The 26,441-nt window shown below is 42.0% G+C and overlaps 1 protein-coding gene across 3 annotated transcripts in view; it reads right to left on the reverse strand.

Annotated features, from left to right (window-relative positions):
- tncb (tenascin Cb) overlaps nt 1-26,441 on the reverse strand; it is a 65,836-nt gene that overhangs the window by 7,410 nt on the left and 31,985 nt on the right. Inside the window, exons 7-19 of one of the 3 annotated variants that reach the window (XM_007557721.2) lie at nt 25,034-25,303; nt 23,705-23,890; nt 22,137-22,226; nt 20,554-20,817; nt 12,568-12,843; nt 7,255-7,527; nt 5,430-5,552; nt 4,863-5,006; nt 4,499-4,618; nt 3,134-3,277; nt 1,980-2,110; nt 1,747-1,879; nt 962-1,113 (exon numbers count right to left, since the gene is read on the reverse strand). In XM_007557721.2, the coding sequence (XP_007557783.1) occupies nt 962-1,113; nt 1,747-1,879; nt 1,980-2,110; nt 3,134-3,277; nt 4,499-4,618; nt 4,863-5,006; nt 5,430-5,552; nt 7,255-7,527; nt 12,568-12,843; nt 20,554-20,817; nt 22,137-22,226; nt 23,705-23,890; nt 25,034-25,303 (2,306 nt within the window). The remainder of the gene's footprint in view (nt 1-961; nt 1,114-1,746; nt 1,880-1,979; nt 2,111-3,133; nt 3,278-4,498; nt 4,619-4,862; nt 5,007-5,429; nt 5,553-7,254; nt 7,528-12,567; nt 12,844-20,553; nt 20,818-22,136; nt 22,227-23,704; nt 23,891-25,033; nt 25,304-26,441) is intronic. The other 2 variants (XM_016674154.1, XM_016674155.1) reach the window with 2 other exon arrangements.

Consider the following 26,441-nt stretch of genomic DNA (forward strand, 5'->3'; position numbering starts at 1 on the left):
AAAAATATTCCGAGACTAACGTATTTTCCGCACTATTAGGCGCACCGGATTATAAGGCGCACCTTGAATGAATGGCCCATTTTAAAACTTTTTTCATATATAAGGCGCACCGGATTATAAGGCGCATAGAATTGATGGTACAGTTAGGGTTGCCACCCGTCCCTTTGTTCCGTACTCTACGAGTGTGAATGTGTAATAATAAAAACAAAAAAAAAAAATTGGTACCGAGTACATTATATAGTCGGCTGCCCCAGTCATTGTTTCACTCACGGTGTTGGTGTTGCGATATTGTGCCCAACTGCTTTCTGGGTAACACAGACCAACCGACACGCTGCCGCCGCAGTCTCTGTCTCTCTTTCCCCGCTCCCTCCCGACTTTAAATGTATAGGTGCTGGTCCCTTGGTAACCCTAGTCGAAGCACCCCGGATGAATGTCTAAAGCCACTTTGTTGACATAAGGAATGTCAACAAAACAGTCTGACTCCGGTCAGCGAAGAGAGCCTTCCGCGACTGGGCCGGGGCGTGGCCGGATGATGGTCACCCTTCGCCGTTCGCGCACAGCATGTTCGTGGAGAATGTGGTGCTAAATGACCTGTAGACACCTGATTATCAGGTCGGTAGGTAGATAGGTCCGTCAAACTTTATTAACAAACCAGCGTTCTGACAACTATCCCAGCATGCACCGCGCGCTTCTTCTTGGGCGAAAATGAAGTCGGCGGCTGCTTACCGTAGTTGCTAGACCTGTTGTGGCTCAATATTGGTCCATATATAAGGCGCACCGAATTATAAGGCGCACTGTCGGCTTTTGAGGAAATTGAAGGTTTTTAGGTGTGTCTTATAGTGCAGAAAATACGGTACTTTAAGTTATTAGACAAACTGGTTGTGATATAGATGACTCAGGACTTTTAAATACTACTATTTTATTGGAGAACATTACGTGTCCAGAATGATGATAAACTTACGATCCATCCGCCTCCGTCGGTGCTCATGTCGCAGTAGACTTGCAGCGGTTGGTTCTCGTCTCCACCCAGGTAGATGGTGTGCATGCCTGATGAGGTGTCGCCGTTCAGCAGGGCCTGTGAGCAGTCTCTGGGGTGTCTGTACAGCACGCCGGCTACATGGACACACACATCACATACTAATGCAGTGGCCATTAAGGTCGTTGTGTTTCAGTCTGCATCAGGCAGGTGGTCTAGTGACAAAAGCCTCTGTTTACAGCAAGACTGCTTCACAGCAATAATAATAATAATAACAATAATAATAATCTTGATTGTCATTATAGAACCATGCAATATTAACACATGACAAATTCATTCCTTATATAGAGAGAGTCATTTATAAAGTTACACAGTAAAAAAATAACAGCAATAATTTACATTACTTAGCCTGTGATAGAGAAAAAGTATGGATGTTCATTTTCCAGTCATGTTTTCATCTTATTTAGAAATGTCAGAGTTCCAAATTAAATATTTGATTGTCAAGCTAAGTACTTAGTTTTTAAACAAAATATTTAGTTTGGAAACTAAATATTTCACTTTCATAAATATTTAAATAACAGTCTCAATATTTAGTTCCCAACTAAATGTTTTAGTCTGAATCAAATATTTAGTTTATAAGCTAAATAAGCAGGTACAAACTTATATTTAATGTTGTGTTTGTACACTTTAGTGTCTTACTTTTTAAACTTTCTTAGTTTTATATGTACATATGTGTGTACTTGCTTCGACACACAGAGGGCTGTACTCACTGGTGGTGAAGACGGTAGAGATGACTTGGCTCCTCTTGGGACCAGCGAGAGCTTCCAGCTTCACTGAATATTCTGTTGATGCGCTGAGGTCGGCCATGTTGTACGACACAGCGGTGGGGCTCAGGACCACCTCCTGAGGGAAGAGAGACTCGCTCGTACATTTGATTCCCCTCACAGACAGCCGTACATCACCTGAACAAGCCAACTTGTGTGGAGTTCTGCTGTGAACTCACGTGGATGGTGCCGACAGCAGACTCAAAGTGGAGGAGGTAACCACTGATGTCGGCCCGGGGAGGCTTCCAGGTGAGCATGGCGCTTTCCGTCTGGATGTTGGTAGCTGCCAGGTCCTGAGGAGCGTCTACATCTGGAGACGAAGCAGGAAGCCAGAGCGGCCTGTTGGTGTTAGGATGCTGCAGACTCTACCGTCAGCTCAGTGTCAGTACGTTACAGCTACATGTTATTTATAGATGTCACCAATGGAGTTTCAAGTAAGTTAAAGCTTCAGTATGTGACTCCTATGCAAAATTTTTTTTTACATATTTGTTATAACGGTCACTATGTTTTAACAGAATAGGATGCGACAATCTGTGAAAAATCGAATTCTTCTGCCGTCTCTCAGTGGACCTACAGGCTTTTACAGAAATACACCAACCAATCATAGCCAGGAGGTGGATCTTAGTGCTGTCAATCACCCTCTGTGTGGCGCTGCTGTCCCTCCCTCCATACCATGTTGCTCGCTGAAACGCTGCAGCTATCAGAGCTTGTTTGTGAATGCTACTGCCAGTTAGCATGGCCACCGATGACAGTGGATAAACGGTTTTCTTGTAACGGTAACTTGTTTCTCTACCATTTGCACATTGAGCACTGAGTACATGAGATTGACTGATGATACTAAGCCCCTCCTCCTGGCTCTGATTGGTGGCTTTTGGTTGGGAGCATTAAAATTTTTCAGACAGCAACAGTAGCGAGAGAGAAACAGATATATGGAAAGTAAGAGAGAAATTCAAAAAAATAAAGACTTATTTCCTGATTAAATCCAGCACATGGAAATGTCTTCTAAAAGCAACTGGCTGGACTGGATTTGAAAGTCATGCATCAGTTTCTTTACTCATCACAGTTATGCAATACTTTGTGTTGGTCAATCATATCAAATACTAAGCACATATTTTAAAGTTTATGGTTTTGAAATCAAAAAATATATTGTCACCTTCCTAAAACAGGGGCTTAAATGACTTAGATCACTACTTTAGAAACATGACAATATCAGACAAGTTCAAGGGGTGTGAATACTTTGGCAAGACACTAGAGAATGAATTTTATGAATGAACTGAGGTCAACAGGAAGCAGACTGTCTTTGTCTTCATGTGAGGCTGGACGTCTCACTGACCTGTGGTGAACTCTGTTGTGGTGGCTGCACTCTTGGCCAAGTCCCTCACCGCGTAGACCTTCACAGTGTAGAGCGTAGCTGGCTTCAGCGAGCTCATCTCAAACTCCACCACGTTTCCAGACACACGCTCCATCACTGGAGTCACTGGGAGACACACAGAGAGACAGGCTCTCACCAAGCACAAGGACATGGATGTGTAGGAGATCCAAGAACTCCTGTGATTCTGTTACCAGTGAACTGAGTTTAAAGTGAAGTTAATTGAAGTTGGGTCTCCAATGTTAAGCTCAGGTAAAAAACAAAAAAAAAAACATAAAACGGTAAATGAAGACGAAGAAAAGATTCAGTTTCTCAATGAAACACCTAAACTTTCTAGTGTTAACACTCAGTGGGGGACTTCAGCTGCAATATGGCAACATGGCCCTGCAGAGGTTAGAGTTCATGATTTGTTTTAGGGATCTGAACATCATCAGCTTCTCCCCACATACACTTTAAAGCTGCAGTATGGAACTTTTATGTGAATTTTTTTACATATGTGTTAAATCTGTCACTATATTGTGACAGTACATTACAAGACAGATAATCAGTGAAAATATATCAAGCATCATATGATATGCTGCAGATAGCAGCATATCATATGATTCCGTTAAAGGAAAACTGGACAAACAGTTTTCCTTTAACGGTAAGCTGTTTCTCTACCATTAGCATTTTTAGCAGTGGGTTCTTGAGGATGATTGACAGCACTAAGCCCCTTCTCTTGTCTCTGATTGGTTGTTTTTGGTAAGAGCGCATTAGGAACTCAGAGAGGAAGTAGAGGAGATTGATCTTTTTACAGATTATCTGTCTTATAGTAAACTATCACAACATGGTGATAACTTTAACAAATATGTAAAAAAAATAAGAAACATATTTCTCATAAAACTTACATATTGTAGTTTTAAAAGACTAGTACTATATAAAATAAGGTGTGCATTATGGTATAAAGTTATACCATAATGAAAAGACTTCAGCTTGTACTTCTACAGGAATAGGCGCTGTTAAAAGTTCTTTTCTCAAAACCATGGTCAACGTAAAGCATTTTAAACCAACTCAGGGATGGGGTTGCTTCTACTGCAGCATGGGTCTGCCCAAGATCACTGAGTCAGAACAGGGATCAAAACATCAACTTACTGCAACTTGGATTTTCCACAAGTGGAAAACTGATCAGAAAACGACTCAGAAATGAATAAGCCGCCTGGATCTGAATCCCACTGACCAAACAGTGTTGTTTCTCAAAACGTGGGCAGATAAATCAAGGCCACAAACTAATATGACAGAATGGATCACCATCAGTCAGGATTAGAGGTTAGGTTTTGGATGTGTACGTACCAGAATCTGCGCTATATGTGATGACATAACCTTCTACAGTTGCAATGGCAGGTTGCCACAGCAGCAGGGCCTCAGTGTCTGTGATGTTGACTGCGGTCAGTCCACGGGGCTTATCCAGAGCTGTAACACACACACACACACACACACACACACACACACACTGTAAGCATAAAATAACACTGAGGTTGATCCAACTAAAACCCAGGAGGCTTTTGTCTGCACTGTCACAAATACGAGCTGTAAAGCGTTTCATTCTGTCCCTTTAGACTGGCAAGAACTTGAGCAATTACTGTCAACACAGTGTAATGAAACGGTGAAGTTCTGTGTTAACACTGAATCTGATGTGAAGCTCCATGTAGCTAACCTGTGGTGACGCTGTCAGATCCAGGCTCACTCTCCCTCTGCTCCTTCACGGCAACGATGGTGACCTCATAGGTGACCCCAGGCGTCAGGTTCGGCAGCACGGTGAGCGACTGCGAGCCGTCCACCGTCAGCGTCTTCGCAACACCTGGGAGTTCAAGCCATTTAAAAGAAATCTCTATTTACTAATGCATTTTATATATTAAAGTCATGCAGAAAAAGATGGATTTCTCTCTTAAAGTGACCAACAAATCTATCTATCTATCTATCTATCTATTTATCTATCTATCTGTCTAATCTATATATAATCATTTATTTCATGTCGACTTTTTATATCAAGTGGTCAGCAGGGGGCAGCATCAAGCCACTTTCTGAGGCAATGATGTTGGTGTGTGTGCGTTCAAGTCTGGCAAGAAAATCACTGATGATTTAGAAAACCAACTAAGCTGTTATCAAACTGTAACAGTATTAATTTTAAAACTGATTTTTAAGATCTCAATACCTCTTTAAAAAATAAACTATCAATAACAATTAAGTGTGAAACCACGGGTAATGTAGCAGCGGTATTAACCTCCATGGGCAGGCATGTAGGTGACCTGGTAGTTGTCCACCCGAGCTCTTGGAGTCAGCCAGTGAACGGTGGCCGATGTGTCGGTCACTCCAGAGAAGCGGATGCCCTTTGGTGAGCCCAGGTCTGGCAAAGATGGGACAGAAACGCACAAACGGGAGCAATGACAAGAAAAACAAGATTTAGTCAATATGTTCTCTGAATGCTGAGGAATGTAATGTTTGAGGTGTTAATATTTGCAACAAACTGAAGCAGCAGAAAGGAGACGACACATAAATTCAGTGATTGTAGCCTCTGCAGATCCTCCAAAGGAAGGCAAGTCATTTTACACAAATGGAGCAAGAGAGAGTTCCAGAGACAGACAAAGGAGACCTGGGGAGGTTCCGACTCGCAGAGAGAGACCCTCGCAGTTAGCGATGAGCCACAGTATCTCGCGTGACAGACCTGAAGAGATTAACTTGGCCTCATTTCATGGAACACACAAAAAGTGAAACATGCACCACGCAAACCCAAGAGCAAAGCCTTGCCCTCAGGGAGGACAGGGGACACAAGGACAGACAAGCCTTTTATGTGACATGGACAACTAATCACCCACCCAACAACCGTCACCACCGTCGGCTCCTTTAGAAAAGCAGGCAACAACACAGGGGCCAGGTAGATAAAGACGACATTTGGGAAGATGAGGAGAGAACACACAATGGGAGGAGCAACTAAATGTTCCTTTACACAACTAGTTAGAGCTGGTGTAGTAATAATCCTGATTAACAACAGGTCTAAACAATACAGACTATTGGGCCCTTTAAGAATTTAATCTTTCTCAGAATGTTTGTTATACAGCAAAACACAAGTGAATTTTTAAAAACAACAATTGGGTGCATACTTTTTAAATTAATATGGATTTTCCCACAATACACAGAGGTCAAAATTCATAGGTTTCCACTATTTTTATTTTTTATCTTTTATTACCGGTATGTATTTTATAATCTGCTTGCTTTTATGTCAAGGTGACCTTGGGTGTCCAGAAAGGCACCTACAAATAAAATGCATCATTATTATTATTATTATTATTATTATTATTATTATTATTATTATTATTATTTACATGAATTGTTTTTAAGTTGCAGAAAAACTACAGCAGTTTTACAATGATCAACAAAGTTCTGACATGATTCTGTTTGGATATCTGACCAAGGCTCTTCTGAGAAATGTTAGTAGTTGGTTTCCTGGCACAGACCCGGGTGCAAAAGATCATTATTCTGTCAGAACATCTGAGTTCAGGTATCAACATCTAGCTGCTGATACAACAGGAAGTAGAGGAATTTAAAGGCAGTTCTTCAGTAACACCAACACCAGGAACTATAGTTGTTTCAATCCTTTCAAGTATAAAAACTTTACCTTAACTCCTTCAAACATGGGTTAATAATAATAAAAAGAAAATAAAATAATAACCTTTTATAGATTCCCCATAAAAGGTAAAAACTGAAGTAGCTGTTTGTGTCAGTAATGCTGAAAAGTAAAAACTTGTTCAAATGCTTCCTTAAAATCCTTAAACTAATTTAATGTTCTAAGTGTAAGCTTCTGTTCAGAAATATAATTAAAGACCAAACCAGCTTTCAGACCATAATGAAGCCTTAAAATCAGAGTACCAGGTTAGTATACAAACAGACAACACTTGGTATTACGCTCAGTTATTAGAACACATTTCATGCTGTCATGGAAAAAGCTAGGAGGACAAGACACCATTCCATATGAAGTACATGTTGACGAGACACTTCCAGAGGCCCAGTATGTCAGCAGAGCTTCTTGCTTCCACCCGGTTACCATGTACCTGTTCTCACCCCCTCTCTTACAGACTTGGAGCGTCTTCCCAAAATGAGCCCAAAGATCTCAACGGTGTATTCTGTGTCCTCTGTGAGATCGCTCATAGTGACATTTCTCTCCTCGCCGCCCAGCACCACCTCTCTTGGTTGGCCTGGGTCTTTGACCTCGCTGAGCATCAGGACAAACGTGTCAAAGGCATCCTCCTCGGCCATCCAGGCCAGCACAAAACTCTCTGGAGTGATGCTGGAGACTTGTAGAGCCTGCACATCCGGTTCAGTCTCTATGTGACATTTAGAAACAGTCAGTTTTCCAGATGTGTCTACAAAAAAGTGTAGTTGGACACATAAAGACCCTTTAAAACTGCAGTATGTAACTTTTATAAAAAATATATATTTTTTAACATATATGTTGAAACTGTCACTGTTGTGACATATGCCTTCTCCTAGTGCTAACTAGAAACAACCAATCAGAGCCAGGAGTCGTAGTGATGTCAATCATGCCCATTTAACCCCCTTTTCCTTTTTTCCTTTCTGCTATGATAAAGCTTCTTCTTGACATGAACCTGTCGTGAATGCTAACGATAGTTAGCACAGCCACCAATAATAGCTTCCCTGTAATGCTAAGTTGTTTCTCCTCCCTTAGCACATTTAGCAGGAAGTACATGAGGATGACTGACAGTGATAAGCCCCTCCTCTTGGCTCTGATTAGATGTTTTTGGTTGGGGGTGGATCATTTCTTCAGACGGCAATGGTAGCTTACAGAGGAGGTGGAGTAGATTGACCTTCTCTTCGATTTTCTGTCATATTACACTGTCATGAGATGATGATAGTTTTAACAAGTATGTAAAAATATTTTTTATAAAAGTTACATATTGCAGCTTTGAAGAAAGAAAGTGTATCAGCCTGGGTCCTCGCAGGGAAAGTAGAAAAGTTTTAGATGTAAATGGAAGAAGGAAGTTTAGAGTACAGGATGCTTTTTGTGGAGCAGCACCTTGTCAAGCATCTACCTAAAACATCTAACAAAGATGTAGTTCATCTAGAAGCATAGCTGGAAAAAAAATCCAGTCTGAATGAGATGAGTGTTCATCTCTACACCCCCTTCAGCCTGGACAAACACAGCCAAAATCATTGATAGTCCTCAAAAAGCTGTGGACCATCCATTATAATAGAATGTATGACAAGTCAGAGACATTTCTAGACGTTTTGGTGATTTGTTACCATGCTGCCAGGGTTTTGCTGTGGAGACTCTTAACAGCATTAACGCTACAGCTGCCTTGTTTCTTTAACTCTTCAAATCTGCTAAGAATCCCCACTGCTGGGAACTGTGGTACTTTTTATGAATCATAATGGACATAAATACTATAACAGATTCTAATTAAACATTTTAAAACCTAAAGATATTACTTAACTGGAGGATTTACATTATTATATGCTGAAATTTCACTCGTGCTCAGAGCTGGATGGCAAACAGATTATTCTTTTGCTTGCCAGAAGCTGGTGTTTGTGCTGCTGCTGCCTTCAGCTTCATAAATGAAACGATGAATGACACGTAGCTCTGGTCGGACCGTGTCAGTAGTTGTCGTGTTCTGTGCCCCATCCAATCTGTGGTCTAGTAACAGCTGTTTAGGGTCCTGTCTTCAGTTGGGTGTTGGGTCTATGGTTTCACATTCAGTGCAGGAGGCAGTAGCAATAGCTTTGTTATAATTTAAAAAAGCTTCCAGCGTTGCTGAGCTGATGTTTCTTCCGGCATCGTTCACTCACTAGGCAGTGCCTGGGTTATACGTACTTGTGGATAAAAACTTGGCACTGTATTTGGCACTGTATTTGGTTTTAGCTTGCGAGGGTAATCTATTTGCTCCTTCATCAATCTTGCTTGCAAAAATGACTGTCTTCTGGAAAGAAATGTTGAGAGCATAAACGTAAGTTCTTCAGAACTTGCACTCTTCTTTTTTTTCCCATGTGGGAAGCGATGAAGACACTTCATTATTTCTTTTTTTTTTTTTAATTATAGTTAACAGCGGCGCAGTGTGGCATTGTCTAAGTTTACACCAGTCAAATGAGACATGACAAAAACAACTCAGGTAATGTTAGTCCTCTTGTGTTTACTTTGTAGATTCCAGTACAGAACCAATCTAACCATGACATAAAAAAGAAAAAAAAAAAAAAAAAACAACTATGGGTGAAAGAGATAATGACGGAAATTACAATTTTTAAGTATTTGAATTTTTACATACAACTAACAGCAATTTTTAAGTTAATAGAAAAATTACAACATATTTGGGTCATTATGTTCTACTAGTCATGCATGCCTTTAACGCCTTGAAATTGGGCCTCTGTCACTGAGAATCAGCTCTTATAATGAGCTCAGCAGGTACCCAATTCCACCAGGTGTTTGCTAACTGCTAGTGGCTAGTCTTAAGGAACTAAGTTGGGGAAGTCATAGGGTGGGCTGCTCTGTGAGGCAGAAGTTCAGAACCATGGAAACTGCAACTCTGAGGAGGAGCTGCGCCTGTGAAGGTGGAGCTAGGTCCATCCAGCCATTTTGCATAGCTGAATGGCTGCCATCGGAGATTAAAGGATTTCTCAAACGTGCAAAAGTATCAAAGCAACACTCCAGGTATGTTTTTAATAGGCAGATAACATCACAACATGATGTAAAGCTCAAAAAAGCAGATTTTCCATAACACTGCCACTTTACAGACTGCTGGATGAGCCATTAGTTTTGAAAACAAACATGGCAGTAACAACAGCACAGCATAAGTCTGTATCTGTTGGAGGAGAAAGTTGCTTTTTCAGAGGATGAGTCTGCCTCACCTTAATTAGCCAAAGAAACTTCCAGAAGCAGCAAGATGCATACACAGACTGGACAGAGCTCTAAAAGCAGTCTGGGTTAAAGCAGATATCGGTGAGCCCGGGAAAGGCTCAATAAAGCCCAGCGCCACTGCTCATTAAAACACTGCTCCAAATGCGAGGGTCTCAGGGGTCCTTGAACTAGCCTGAAACCCCCTTTTTTCATTGTGAAGGTGGAAAAGCGTGAGGCACTGCTTGTGAGAAGAAGTGGTGGAAATGAGAAGCATAGCCGACAAATCCCAGAGAGCTGTCACTCTTCATTAGCCGCCGAGCGGCTTTAACTGGTCAGTGGAAGAGAGGGAGGGCCAAATCCATCAGCTAACATGTGCTAGCTTGCTGCTGGTTTCACCCTCCTCTATAACACCCCCCAGCCCCCTCTCAGGACCTGAGGGAACACAATCCCTGCTTACAAAAAGGAGCCTGTTAATGGAGGAGGTATGCGCCAAAGCCGGCTAACCTTCTGAAAAGGGGGTCTGCAAGCAGAACCTCAGCTCTGTCCCAGTCTCGCCTGATAACTTCAGAACAGCAGCTAGTGGTGGTATGAATCACAAGTGAGTGGAGCTCTGAACAAACCGCAGTTCTTTGTAGTTCAACCAGTCAGTCAATTACACGTAACTCCCTCTATTTTACTCAAAGTTTCCCCCACGTCCCCCTGGGCCAAGAAGGTTCGTTTGCCTTCGGCGTCTTCCTCCTGCAGACTGACGACAAACCGCCGCGCATAATGTGATCAAATTAGTCCGAGGTCGCATTCACAACTTGGAATGTTTTATGGATTAAGTGATGCTAATGAAAAATGGTACGATGGCTTCACCCCATTGCCATTAGCATGCAGACAATGGGCCATGTTGAGCACATGCCATATTCCACATTGCCCCAGAAGCCCCTGGCACCACAGCACAAGAGCCCAGGGGCAATGGCAGCATGAGAATGAGGAGCGGTCCAGGCTGGAGGGAAGTGGGGATGCATACAGAAGAGAGGCCTCACACAAAGTGACAAAAGAGCCTCTGGGTTTTCTTTCCTCTGTCAGTACCCCCATCTTTCTTCCTGTTGACTGCTCTTCATCTGTAACATGCTCACTGATAATGCCGCAATTAATGTTGACATAAAAAAAAATGTGTCAAAGGCTTCAGATCTGGTTATTTGGACCTTTTAGAGTTCAAATTGTTTCATGGAAACAATACACAGAGCAGGAAACGGGGCCACACGGCATGACTGGCAGATGTTGATGTCGCAGCTCACAGTCCTTTCATTAAGCGCGTCTTATGAATAACAGCATGTTCAAAGCTAAAAATGACTATGATTAGTGTTGTGGGAGGGGAGGCCGGAGCACCTGTTGTGCTGGGCAAACAGGAACACTAATTTGATGCGTTTCTGGGCCGTTCACACAACAGCCTATGTGCTGTTTCAGACTGGACTTGTACCAGCAGGCAGACAGGCGGCTTAAAGGTGGAGAAAACATGGATCCAAGGCTAGTCTCATGTGGACTGAAAGGGGTTTTGTGAGGGAGCTGCTGCAGAACATTAGCCTGTTTCACGATCCCCCCTGCATGAAAGGAAGGGGAATGTGTGTGATCGATGTCTGTGGAGGGATTTGGACCCTTCATGCTCTCTGGAAGCTTGGAGAAAGAATCACTGAAACTGTCGGGTAGTTTTACATCATTCTATAGAACTTTTTTTTTTTTCATGTTTTTTTTATGGAAAATATTTAGAGGTCTTGAAAGAACCTACATCTTTCTTTAATGTGTTGTGCATGTATTACTGAATGTGTAATACACACTGGAAGATGATGCATCATCAAAAAATATATAGGATGTAAAAAAACTGAACATTTTTAGGTGAGATTATACCATATTTTATGAAAAAAAAATGTTTTAAAAGTCATAGTCTTGAAAATTAATATAATTTCTTAATAAAAATATACCAGGACTCATTTTTAAAAAATCTAAATAATCCCACATTTCTGCAATTAGACATTAGCAGGCAAATAATTTCAGAATAATTTCATAGCAGTAGTGAAAAGAATATTGAATACTCCAGTTGAAAAATGTTCATGTTGAATCCACAGCTCTTCTGCAATATCGCCAAGTTCCCCAAAACGTTGTATTTGATTCATTTTATTATGTCCCACTGCATAAGAGAGCTTCTACACTCCAAAAACACAAAATTTGACCAAATATTTTTGCTACAGTTTTATAGTGACAAATAAGTTTTATTTATATAGCACTGCTTATCGCAAGAAACTATTTATATAGCTTTTTCTTTATTTATTTTTTTGTTTGCACAAATTGTAGTTCAAATTGCAAATATCTTAGTACACTTGAAACAAAACAAAAAGAAAACACACAGTAAGACTTTGTGTTTTTGCAGTGTCATTTAGAAAAGCAGCAGGGAAAAGTGGCAGTACGTTTCCTGAGTGCAGCAGGAAGTGAAGCAGAGGACAGAGTGAGGCCCCAGAGCTGACTGCATCTGTACCTGTGATGGTGTCTGCAAACACAGGCTCTAAGAGCGCCCCTGTGTGCACCCCGTACAGGGCGGCCTTGTACCAGGTGCCAGGGGAGAGGCCCGAGACGACAAGGCTGCGAGCGTCTGTGGGCGCCGTGTGGTTCTGCCACTCGGCGCCCGTCTCCGCGTCGGTAACCTCGATCAGAAAGGCGTCGAACGCCCCGTCGTCAGCAGACCAGGACAGGAGGAAGCTCTCCCACGATACGTCGCTGACGGTGACGTTGGTCACCGCCGGCTTCTCCTCCGCTGGCCGACGACAAACACATCAACATCATACAACACAAACACAAAGTGTTAGCATGGAGTTTCAATGCTGAGGTGATCAAATTGCATCGCGACAGAACTGGACTACAGATAAAAACATTCAACTGAAAATCAAATTGTTTGCAGAAAGTGACTAACAGGGAAAACATACACATCAATGCACATGTGAAATACACAAAACAAACATAGCAGAACCTTTGCCAAGCATCACACTGAGGTCAACAACGGTGGCATCTCATTTAGATTTCAATTATTGTATTTTGCTCTCAGGACAATAAAGGAAAGCCTTTACTTTGTCTGTAGTCAAAGTATTCCTGGATTTCCACTACAAAGGCCAAAGGGACCAAACAGCCTCATTATCAGCAGCTGCCTTTAGCCGTCTCCTCTATATTACCATATAAGTGGGAAGACATAATGATAAAAGGCAACATGCAGACATGCTGATGCAGCTTGTGCCCATTAATGGCTGTGAATGAGCCATTAACATCTGAAGGTGCGGCGTAGCCAGCCTGGTGAGGCTGAAGTACGCTGTCCACTTCAAACCTATGGGGAGGCCAAGCACAGAGCCATGCAGCCTGGAATTGAAGCCTGTTCTATGTGCGAGGTGAGTGTAAGAGAGCACTCCAGAAAGAAAACAAAATCGACGGCACAGGTAAACATTACGGCAGCCATTACGGGCTGATTGCCACAGCATGCTGGAGAGGACAAAGGGAGTGTGATTGGATGTCAGGAGAGACGCTGATGATGGAGACGTTCTGGTGAAAATTCCTCTAAATAATTCCCCATTAAACCTTCCCTCCATCTTTCTAAAGGGGCAGTATCATCTACTTTTTTTCAGCTTCATAACTTTCAAATTTTTTTTCTCATCAAAAACATACCTAAAGTGTTGTCTTGACACTTTCATGCATGTTTGAGAAATCCTTCAGTCTCCACGGTAATCATTCAGCTGTGCAAAACAACTGGGTGGACCTAGCTCCGCCTTTGAGATGAAGCTCCTCTTCTGAGGTGCAATTTCCAAGCGCCAGCACTTCAACCTCACAGATCGGCCCTCCCATTACTCCTCCACTCTGCTCCTTCAGACTAGCCCACAACATCTGGTGGAACTGAGCATCTGCTGAGCTCATTATAAGAGCTACTTCTCAGTACAACACTGGTAAAAACATTATTAAAGGAATGATAAAGGAGCCATGTTGTGATGACTTCCGGAAGACGGAGTTTCAGAAAGAGTAGGAGTTTTTAAAGAGACAGTGGCCCAATTTGAAGGTGTTAAATTACAAAATCAAGTTGCTAAATGTTGTATATTTGGTATATACAGCATTTAACAACTGAATCAACATTATTTGATTGTGCTACAAATGGCACTATGTGACTGGAAAACACATAATACTGCCCCTTTAGTAAGTGTGTAATAGAGGTGTTTCAACAAGCTCATGCGGTTAACGAGTCCTGACGTATGAAACGGTCCCCTCAGATATCTCCTCTATAGCTGATATCTTCCATTTCACACACAGGCTTGTCTGCTGCAGGCTGTGGATTACAGAGAGACACACACCCTGACCCTTCCACCACTCACACACCGCCTGCTTTAAGGATTTATATAGCTTTTTTATATTTTATTACCTCACAGCTACAAACTTCAACGTATCTTTTTTGGCATTTTAGGTGAGAAAATAACACAATGTAAAACATTCTGAAGTTGAAAGAAACTAACACATGAATTACAAAAATCTAAAATGGCGTGCTTTTGTTTTCACTCCCTGTTCCAACAGGGATCCAGGTGTTTTGGGGGTTCATCTCTAACAGCTTTCTTTTGACATTCTTTTCTCAAACTCAGTTTGGACAGTGTATCTGTGAACATTCATTGTAGACAGTTGAATTTTCAGACCACAGTTCTACCTTCTCCCTCTGCTGATCATTATACGTGGCCCCGCCCCTCCATGACTTTTGGCTCCACCCACATGAGGAAATTTTTCTACATTTGTCAGTGGTTATTCTTCCACAGAGGGGTCAGTTACAAGTTAACCACATCCATCCTCCCAACAACTCTGACCTCCTTCCTGCAGCTCCACTGCAGTTACTATGGCTACCTCGACTGCTCCTCTGACTGATTCTGTCAGTTTGGGAGGACAGCCATGTCCTGGTGAGTTTCAAAGTCCACCATGCATTTTTCATTGTAAGATGTCAAATTGATCAGAGCTCTGAGATGTTCAGATCTTGGTGAATCGTTTCTGCTTTAACCGTCTCCCAGACTTCCAATCTGCTGGGTTAGCTTGGTCTTCATGATGCCATTTTGTTTCTGATATTCTGTGAACCTCTGAGGCCAGAAACAAAACATCTGGACCTTCTGCCATTAAATGGCTCACAGGTGGAGTTTGCTCACTAACGTGCTAACTCCTGAGGACTTTTAGTTGCAGCAAATGTTATCAAGCAGTTTTGGAAAGGCGAATGAAGACAAAAGCAAGCCACACTTTTCATGTTATTTGAAAAACAAAACAAAAATGTGACTTTTTTAAAACATCATACAAAATCCTAATAAAATCTGTTGAAGTTTGTGGTCAATAGAGGAAAAAAAACACTCAGTGGGTTTAGCCTTTGTCAAGGCGGTGCACTTTTGAAGTTTTTGAGACAATCTAGGGTCGTACATGCATGTCTTCAATCTGTCATGTGTACAGTTTCTGTTTTTGTATTAGTATTATTTAAAATGAAAACCAAAAGTAAGAAAAACCCAATGAAAGATTGCTCTCGATATTCAGAATGAGCTATCGACTGTAATTTCTTTCTATACTGAGGTTTGGTTCTGATTTGAAGGCATGCGGAGTGTTATGACATACATTGAGGCTACAGATTAAGTGTAAGCTGACATTTCAAAAGAGAAAAAAATATTATTCCTATTAATTTCAGATGTACAATACAAAAAAAGAAAAGGCTGTATTGGAATGAAAGAAATCATAAAAATAACTTATCTCTGAGGCTGATGTAAAGGTATGTAAAATCTGCTTAGTTACCTTATTTCTCTCTACATACTTTTTTTTTGCTTCAGGGGATTTTTAGACCACTGCCATTATTCTTCCTCACCATAAACTGACTAAGAGCTCAGATAAACTTGGTGACTTTGATTTGCAGCCAAATGGCTGACCAGGATATGATCAGACCTCGAGATGATATGTGGAGATTAAAACCACTGGTCAGAGAACCAAAATGGCTCCAGAGAGACAGAGAGGAAGTCTTTGCTGACTGCTGTTGGTCCTTTTCAACATGACCACAATAATAATTCACAAAAAGACAAAAAAGAATACTGTCATACAAAGAATGAACAAAGCTGTGTGCTATTTCAAGAAGACAATGGAAAGCTGCCCTTTGTACTCATAATGAAGCCATGACTGAGGAAGAAGTGGGTTCATATAAGGACAGCACCGTGGTTTCAGATGCGAAGCTCAGTAGAGATCGTGTGAAGAATCCAGAAACGGCCCCCATGCTGCTGACTAACTGAAGACAGATTTACAGGAAGAACCCCTCAGAATAATAAACTGAAACGCTTCAGGGTTTGCTGTTCCCACTGACAAAACTGCTTGTAAATGTTGGGCATTCGAACATCAGCAGCATTAATGAAAAACACAACTTAACCTCAATCTGCATTTCTCTGCTTCTTCAGAGCAGGTACATTTGAACTGATGTCTCAAACCGCAGATCATAAATGTCTGTTGCTGAAAACGAACCAAAAAAATATTTGGAGAGAAAATAGACTCATAATATCTGTGTGTATGGATTTGTAAAGTCTGTAAGCCTGTTTGCATGTAGCTTTGGGGATTGGTGTGTGTAAAGTATGATTTGTAAATAGCAAAAAAACATTTTGTGCATGACCTTGGTAACTTTCAAATGTGTTTTTTAAATGCACACACCAATATCGAGAAATTATCAACATACCACAATTACAAATGACAAAAAACCTCAACAATGTGCTAATTATGTATAAACTCCAAAACGTTCCTACGCATACAAAAGGTTAAATTCATGGACACAAGTCATGTAATATGCACAAATAAGACGACATGCATGCACAAATCATTTTGATTACACCACCCGGCAATTAAACGCACCACCCACACATGAGGCTCTTGACATGAGTCTCAAAAACCCTTCTTCAGTCACAAAAGGACGTGAAATTGGTGTTTGAATTTTAAAACACGTTTGAAAGTTACCAAAGTATCGCTCAAAAAGTTTTTGCGGTTTACAAATCATACAAATACACTTACAAATACCCAAAGCTACACATAAACAGGCTTACAAAGTTCACAAATCTAGGATTATATATGAACAGATACCTTGAGTCCATTTTCACTTGGCTACAAATCACAGAGTGAACACTCCTACTTTCCCTTAGGATCATCAACATCACAGGAAAAATGGCTGACCTCCTTAAAAAGTAAACCAATCACAGTTTTCGTCCCTGCCAACTCGGTGGAAACACTTTTGGGCCCAGGATTATGAAACCGTTAGAGACTTGTGTTCACATGAAGGAACAAGTCAAAGCTGAGGGACCAGGACAATTCTGGTGGAGTCAGCAGCCAGACCATCAAAGCAACCACATGTGTTGTTTGTAAGCATAAATTTCTCAGGAGAGGAAATGCATTGTTGATCTATGGATTTTACTTTTCATCTTTCCACAGCCATTACGGAGTGTCTGCTGATGTCCACAAACTCATTTACCCAGTTAGATGAACTATTCTCTCTAAATCTTCTCTTTCCATGTTTCCCACAGTAAGTAGCTGCAGCTGTAACTCATTTTTTCACAGCGTCTAATGAACTACAGAGTTTTTTATTATTTTGACTTCCTTTTCAGCTGTCAGATGTGCAGCATTAACTTAAAGGGGCTTTTTATTGCCAAACATAATCTTGTTGTGAAATCTACCTGCAGGCAGATCTGTGTGGTGTAAGGGCCGTGACGGATGGTTTGCACAGAAATAATGTTTTTACAGCTAAGTGAAGTTAAAACCTCATGTGTAAAACCTGAACTCTGTGGAAAGCCGACCCCTTCAGATGCTTCCACTTAATGCGGTTAGCTGCACAATATAAAATAGGTTGTTCTTATCAGTGGCAATGCTGGGCTGAAATGAAGCAGACCCAGTAAGTCATATTTACTTATATTATTTCTATACACTTTCATCACTATGGAAAAATGATCACAAGCCTGACATTGCTTCTTTGCTTCAATTAAACAGCTCACAGTCCTGCAGTCACATGACCAAACCAATACCTGATGGCCAAGCCCCTCCAATCAAACGTCAACAGGATGGAAATAAACATTGGTTGTTAATATTGACCCAGATTTACTTAAACGACCAATATCGATGTTAATGCAACATGTTGTGCATCCATAACAATAATAACAAACTGTGCACAGTTTTTTATTATGAACAAGTTGGGTTTTTTTGTGTCTGGTTTTGGAAATCTGACGGGATAGATCCCCCACCAACCACACTCTTGCCCGCTGTCTGACCGTGACTTTTCCACGCTCCTCCTGAGTGTTGCTCTAAGACCGCGGGATGGTTGAAGAGCCAGTAATCATTCAATCATTCTGTATGTAAACGTCTTATTTTTAACATACCAACCATAAAGTTAGACCCCGAAAAACTGTGATTTTTTTTTTTTTTTTGGACTCTCTGAAGAGCAACTTTCAGCTGTGAAGCACATTCTATAGGCAGGTCACCTCAGAGACAGTCGATTGAGTCTACTATCAAATTTACAATCCTAATCCTTGTCTGTGATTGTTCAGGTACTACTATAAACCCCACCCCCCACCCGTCTTCTGTCTGCCCGTCCCTCCTGCAGAACCAGCATGATCCATGTTGGTGGAGATGATATAAACCTCCCGGCTGTGGATTAGGCGGCTACTGATTGTGAAGACAGCGATTTAGCAGGACTCCCAGCATGTGTCCCTTTATCAGACGGACCCACGGTTCATCGTGGTCAAATCGCACAAAACCCAGAGGGGAGCGGGGCTCAGGTCGCCAATTAGCACATGAATGAGAAACGCACAGGGCTGCACACATGGCCAGGCTGTTTCCCAGCAGCACACACACATTACCAGTCTGCTCTAAGGTTCCTCTGAGACTCCATCTTTGAAGCAAATGGGGGAAATATCTGCAGCTTAAAGGCAGATGCAAGGCTTGTGATATAGTGCAATACCGAAATGCTCACATAAATCCTCTGACTTGCTTTTACCAGCTGCAGCAGGCATGCAGCTTCTGATCCCCAAGAAGGAAACACACAGAGCCGCTTCCATTCAGCGATTTCTGCCTACAGCCACCAGCTTAACCCAGCACCAGGATCTACCTGTGGGATGTTTGTCTTGGCAGCACACTTACTGCAGCACACTTACTTAAAACTTTCTTGTTTTAAGTAAAAAAAAAAGTGAGGAAAAAAGAAAGAAATATTTCCATGTGCTATAAATGAGCCGTAGGAGAAGGAGACACAGTTACATTGAGAAATAACAATGAATGCAATTCATTGCCTTGGTTTGGCCAAAGCTATGAAAAAAGGGGGTTGGGACATGAGGGTGCGGGGGATTGTGAGAAGACCCCCTTCAACTCTGCACCATCAGCTAAAACCCTCCTGGAAACAGTGAGCTACAGTTACACTGTCGTATGTTTTACCAAAACAAACCTCTCCATTCTTTCTGATGTTCCCTGAAATGTTGAGGAAAGATTAGTCTGTTTTGTGTTTTGTCTTTTCTTGATCCCCCGGCTCCGGCTCTCTGGGATTTAGACGGGAGATTCCGACATCCAGCTGGATTTGGCACATCATGGATTCAGAAACATCAGCTACAAATCAGACTTCTTAAACTACAGAGTCGCACAATCTGCATTTGGATTTTGAACCCTTACATTGTACAGTGAAGTTATCTGCTAACTACAAGCTAACAAACTAACTGTCTGTCTGTCTGTCTGTCTGTCTGTCTGTCTGTCTGTCTGTCTGTCTGACTGTCATCACATGGATGCTGAAGGAGAAAAACAGAATGCGTCCTTGGTCTATCTGAAGCATTTAAGAAGGAACGAATCAGCCTGGTGCTTTTTCAAAGCTGGTTCAAAGCTGCAGATCATGACCCGATGAAGCCAGTAGGACCACATCATCTGCAAAGAGCTGAGGCGAGATCCCAAGGCCACCAACTTGGATCAACTTAGCACCTAGAATAAAAATGATGAGCAGAATCGGTGACAAAGGGCAACATTGGCAAAGTCCAACTCTCACTGGAAACAAGCCAGGCTTACTGCTGGCATTGCGGACCAGACTCTCATACAGGAACCCAACAGCTCATATCAAAGGGCCTGATACCCCATACTGCCAGAATACCCTCACAAGGTTCCCTGAGGGATTCGGTCCAACACCTTGTCCAAATAGGTTGGGAGGATTTCCCACACACCCTCCAAGACCCTGCTGAGTGTAGACAGCTGGTCCAGACTGTACTCCAGGATCAGAATCAGAACCACACTGCTCTCCCTGAATCCGAGGTTCGACTATTCCCTCATAGTCACTGCAATACTGCCAACACAACACCACAACATCCAGGGCCTTAAGGAAGGCCCTGCATCTCAAACATCAAGTAATAAACGGCAAGAGTCTAACAACTGTGCTCTGTTGTTTTCCAACCAGGCACAGCAACTTATTTGGGAGAAAGCTGTTGGACGTGCTGACCTGTGGCAGCTGAGACAGTGGCGGGCGCGCTGCTCCTGCGACCCCTCTCGGCGGTGACGCCAACGGTGTACATCATGCCGGGGTTCAGGCCCCGCAGGGTGTGAGACTCTGAGGTGCCGGGGACCGAGTCTTCAGCCCTCTGACCGTCAGCCGACACGTAGACCAGCCGGTAGGAGTCCAGCTTGGCCTGAGGCCGCTTCCACTCCAGCATCATGGTGGTCTCTGTCACCTCTGCTACAGTCAGCTCTCTGGGGGCGTCCAGGGCTGATGGAAGAGAAGATCGGCTTAGAAAACTAATACAAATAAAGCCAACAGATTTGTTCTCTGCCACATAAATCTATCAGAAATATTTTTTGCTAACTCCCTAAACTCTTCAGATGAATTTACAGGAAAGTCCTTCCAGCATTTCAGGCATGCAGACATAAAAAAACCCAGTACGTCAAAGATATTCTGACAGTAAAGACTTCATCTGGTTTTCAGAACTGCTCACAGTTGCAATGGATTTATCCAGATGTTGAACCAGTTTGAAATCCAGTCACAAAGTCTGTGCTGATCTACAGTCTTAGGTTTGTGATTTTTATCAACTTATGGTGATAAATCCAGATGCAAAGCCATCTGGGATTCCAAGGTAACACCTGTTAATATGAACTGTTTTGGATTGACATGTAAATCCTTCCATTATCCAATCAAAGCTGTGAAGTTTTTGTCTTTGCAGATGGAGCAAAATACATCACCTGAAGTTCTATCACCACCAGGATGTTTTAGATGTTCTCCAAACAGAACAGAGATCAGAGGCGACTGTGGCTCTGCTACTACATGACATCTTTAGACCACAACTGGCTACAAATTAGACCAGGGCTCTGCAGCCTGCAGCTCTTTGGACCGTCGACAATGTCTCTTAATAACTAGGGCTTCAAATCATAAAGAATCAACTGTTTATACATTTAATAACAAATGGTAGTTTTAGCAGTTTTCATGGGATGAACTGATTATGAATTACTCTAAAATACTAGTGATATTGTTTTAGATCATGTTTTTTTGTCATTTAACTGGAAACTGTTTTTTTTTCTTTTTCATTTTCCATAAATTTCAACATACCACATAAAAAAAAACTTTTCCATTCTTGTTTCTGAAACAGCGAAATGTTTCTCTTTATTTTAGAACCTATGGAGATATAAAATGGGGCCCTTTAACAATGACAGTTTTGATATTTATTAAAAAATATAAGTTGTCCTTTTTCTTTTAAAGGTCATGCAGATTTATATCACATTTGAACAAGTTCAGTCAGTTTAAAGTTCCTCACTAACATTTAATTCTACTTTAGATCTGTTGTGTTCATCAGTTTAGTTGACTTTCACTAAGATTCTATGTTTTTCATTTACTATTTGTAACATGAACAGTTTTGTTGCTTCATTTTATTAAGCAGACGTTGGGTCGGGGTAGGGGTGTTAAATGTGCTTTTATAGACCTACTAATGGGAGAAAGTTAATATTTCATCATAAAAAGCAGGCGGATGATGTTGGCTGCAGCTGAAACATGGGAGTGAGAGGTGATTGTTGAAGGTCTCGGTGGAAACATCTGACCTGTGACTGCGTTGGTGGTGGTGGGCAGACTTTCCCTCTCATCTGTCACCGCGGTTACTCCCATCCCGTACTCCGTCCCCGGTCTCAGGCCTGCAGAACACCAGGAACATGCAAACTATGAAAAAGCCCCTCTCCTGTTTTGTGGAGGTGTCAACAAATGAACTGAGGGAGTGTCTATAGTCAAGTGGCCAGCTGTTGCAGCTAATGGCTGCGGGGCCACAAAAACGCTCTCTTGTGGCTTGATTGCACAATAGATTGGTGCCTAATTGCGTTTCATGGTATGCTTGTGTTCACTGTGGAACATTGGTGTTGTATTTGCATTGATGGATCTATAGAGCCCTTGTTGCAGAGCAGGAACACTTGCTGCAGTGATGCAGCGGGCTCTGGGGGCTGTTTGGTCTTTACAATCAGCTCCTCTCTCACACTGATCGCTCCTAATTCCTTTATTAACTCCCACAGAGGTCACAGCGCGCAGGGCTTTCCTGCATGAAATTACACCTAAAGCCCAGGAAGCTCATTATCAATAAAATCACGAGCGTGAAGGCAATTACAGATAATAAGTGTGTGAAAGAAGTGCTGAGGTGTGTGTGGACACAAGGGGGTTGGGGGTGGGTGTCAGCTGAATGGACACAGTGCTGTATTTTCATTGGACAGGCCATCCAAGGACAAAGAAGTGGGTCAAACAAAGACTCAACTGGTTTATTTTAGAAGCTTTTTTTTTTTCTTTCCTTGTTTGTTTCTAGTGTTGTGTAGCCATGCTGTACTGGAGAACTGCAGAAGAAAACAACCAGACACAGAAACACATCAATGCATGGCTGGATGTGGTCGCCGCTGCAGCAGGAGGAAAAACCAATCCCTGCCTTCAACAAGAGCATTCTCACAGTCTGCTTCCTCATTCAGGACCAAAAGAAAGCAAAGCACCCACCGCTGATGGTTTTTTTTTTATTTATTTATTTATTTATTTTTTTTTTTTTACACAAAACAAAGTGTTACTGAGTCCAGGCAAACATTTAACAAGACAAAAGAAAGGAAACTGAGTTTTGGAAAATGAACTGGGTGAAAATCCTGCTGACCATTTTGAAAAAGTCCCCAAAACTCCTTCATTTTCAAATTAAGCCATTTAGTTTCTGTTATAACTGCAAACTACATGTTGTTCAGTTCTTAGTCATTTACAAGAGAAAATACTAAAATGAATTTATTCTATTAAAGGAAGGAAAGAAGAAAGAAGAAAGGAAGGAAGGAAGGTGTGTGTCTTTACATTTAATAAAAAAGGATCATACCAGTTGCTGAAATGAGTGAAATTATTTACTCCTACTTTAACTGTTATATGCCAGTGAAAGGTATTTAAAAGGTAAATTATTTGTGAAATAAATAATCTCTATTATTTATTTAATAGAAATATTTTTGTTAAATGCAGGTTCTCATATTTTGCATGGCAGAAGGTAAGGATCAGGACTGCTCCAATTCTGTTCTGGCGCTTTAATTCATCACCATGCTTTTTACATTTAACATCTGCCTGCTGACGGTAGCTTGGACACGTGTGTGTTGGTGTGTGTAGTCTGTCGTACCGGTGATTTTGGCCTGGGTGGAGTCCCTGGCTCCGGGCGGGAAGAGCAGTTCTCCGTGGTCGCCTCCAGACAGCGGGCCGTACTTGATGCGGTACTGGTCCACCTGAGCCTTACTGTTTCTCCACTCCAGAGTGATGCTCTCGTCTGTTATTTCCACCGTCTGAAGGTCTCTGGGAGCATCCAGGTCTACGGCACAGAGACAGACATAAGGCAAATAAATATTATTTAAACCATTTGTTTGAATGAGATTTAACCTTCTGCTCCAGATGATCAAAGAATCAGGAAGAAAAATCTAGACAACTTAAATGTAGGAGTGGGACATATAGATGAAAAAATGCCATGTATGCAAAAGCCTGACCTCTGAACAATGAATTTATAGTCTCTTATATCTCACTGTAAACAATTTTATTTCAGAAAACACCACTTTGCCTTCAATTTAAAACTGTAAATGTGGCAGCAAAGTTGCCTTAGTCTTGCTGTGACAAAGACAAAATGAAAAGGTCTAATAAATTGGTGTGCAGATTGATATGAACACAACACATTATGATAAACAATTAAGGCAAAAACATGCCTCCATTTGACAGGATGCATGCTGGGCCAGTTGGTGGCGCTGCAGCTCTGTCTGCCACAGAATGATACAAAAACACTGTTCATGCATGATGAAGTCATGTGACGCAAAGCAACAGCAATACTGCTCTTAGCATAAACACAACACTAATAGCACAATGTTGATTTGTGAGAGAGAGGCGAATGTCGATGACACAGATGGAGCATGTGCTCACTGAAACATTAAATCTGCATTTTGGTCATTTGTCCATCTGAATTTGAAAGGCCAGAACTGATCAAAGACGATCAGAACACCAGATCCGTGTGGACACACTGCCTGGACGGAAACATACCTTTACAGACATTCCTGATCTCATCTCTATGTGGACGGGGTCTGAGTTTGTAACATTAGCCAAACAAGGTCTAGTTCCAGAGTGAAGTTCTGAGCTTAATAGGGACAAACTGATTCTTAATCTGGACAAGAAGATGTTTGTTGATTCCCACTGTTGGAAAGGAACGATCAGTTAATTAAAAAAAATGTCATAATTACCGAACAAAGCCTTTATAAAATCTATAGATTAATATTATTCTGCTGCAGCCACCAGGAAGTCAACAGGAGACAGGTCCAGCAGGGGCTTATACTAGCAGGGGGAACTGAATCAAAGTTCAAAGATTACATGCATCCATTCTCATAAATACAGCAACAGGAACATCTTGTGTGGTCCCCAAATCCCTGGGCGCCTAATGAAAGCTGTGAAAGGAAGAAGATTCCAGGAGTCTTACCTGTAAGGAAGGAGTCATACACTGGTATGCTGCTCTGCTCCCCCCTCTTTGCCGTCAGAGACACCTCGTACCGCGTATCAGGGCTGAGGCCAGCCAGGTGGTACTGTGTGTCAGCAGATGACAGCTCCACCACGTTACGATCCGCTGGGTTCAGGCTGGGCCCGAAGGAGACGCTGACCCCGTCCACGTGGGCCACCGGATGGAACCAGGTGACCAGCGCCGTGGTGTCCGTCACATCTCGCACATCCACCTGGCCGGGAGCATCGATCACTGGAAGGACAGGTGAAGGAGGAGTCGTTGTAAAACCAATCAGGCAAAAAGAGGGGCAGGATTATGCGTTTTCCAGGCACATAGAGCCATTGTACAGTACAATGAAGAAAGTATGTTAGCTTTACTTGGTAAAAAAAAAAAAAGTTGTATATATCAAATATGTCATAAAGAAAATTTTACTTTGTAAAATAATGGCTTGTAGTCGAGTCAATGCAGCAACATAGATGCTCTCAATGAGGCAGATTGCTTGAATTTTCTGAGAGTCTGAATATAATTTACATATAAAATCCCAGCTCCATGAAGGTTGACTTTTCACTGGTGCTTGAATTGATTTGTCACACACAAACATGTTAAAGAAAGTAAACTCTCTGTAAAGGGTTGATAAAATGTGGTCTTCATGTGAGCCTAGCACAAAGTTGGCTACCAACATGGCTGCAGGGTGTCCTTGGGGTGTCAGGGTTGTGTTCTCCTGGAAGGGTGGTGTCCCTCTGAGTGTGTCTGCATGAATGAATGGTGCTTCCCACAGATGGTGAGGGGAGAGCGGAGAATTGACATTCTTTAAACCATGAAACCCCCCAAGCTAGAGAAACAGGAGCCTTTAATAGACCCCGTGTGTCCCAGAGGACTCAGAGCATCATCACCCAGGTATAGATGACAAATATGTAGAAGCAAATGCCGGACACAGTGACGAGATCCTAACTGAATCCATGCATCCATCCATCCAGCCAGTCAGCCATGACACTCTTAACTCCATCACAACTATTTGAGGATGCGGATGTCCAAAGAATTCCCAGGTCATAGAAAATCCCTAAACTGAGTTCTAGGTTTGCTCTGGAGTCTTTTTCAGATGTCCAAATCAGCTGGTCTACCCCCTCTAGATGGAGAAAAGTTGTGTTCCTGCTGAGAGATGTCTAATGTTGATGACTGTCCTAAACTCACTCCACGGAGAAAGCTCAGTTCAGCAGTTTGTTTCTGAAATCTTGTTCGTTTGATCAGAGGAGCGAGGTAGTTCAGAGGTTTGCTTTTTAGCTCAGTTCTTATTGGGCCATGACTGATTTTAGCAGCACCTTCACCATTGCTGATGAAATCTTGAACATTCTGCCAATACCTTTGAATGATAAAAGATCTTGGATTCCTC

The sequence above is a fragment of the Poecilia formosa genome, unplaced genomic scaffold, assembly GCF_000485575.1.
Source record: "Poecilia formosa unplaced genomic scaffold, Poecilia_formosa-5.1.2 Scaffold91, whole genome shotgun sequence".
NCBI classification, from domain to species: domain Eukaryota; kingdom Metazoa; phylum Chordata; class Actinopteri; order Cyprinodontiformes; family Poeciliidae; genus Poecilia; species Poecilia formosa.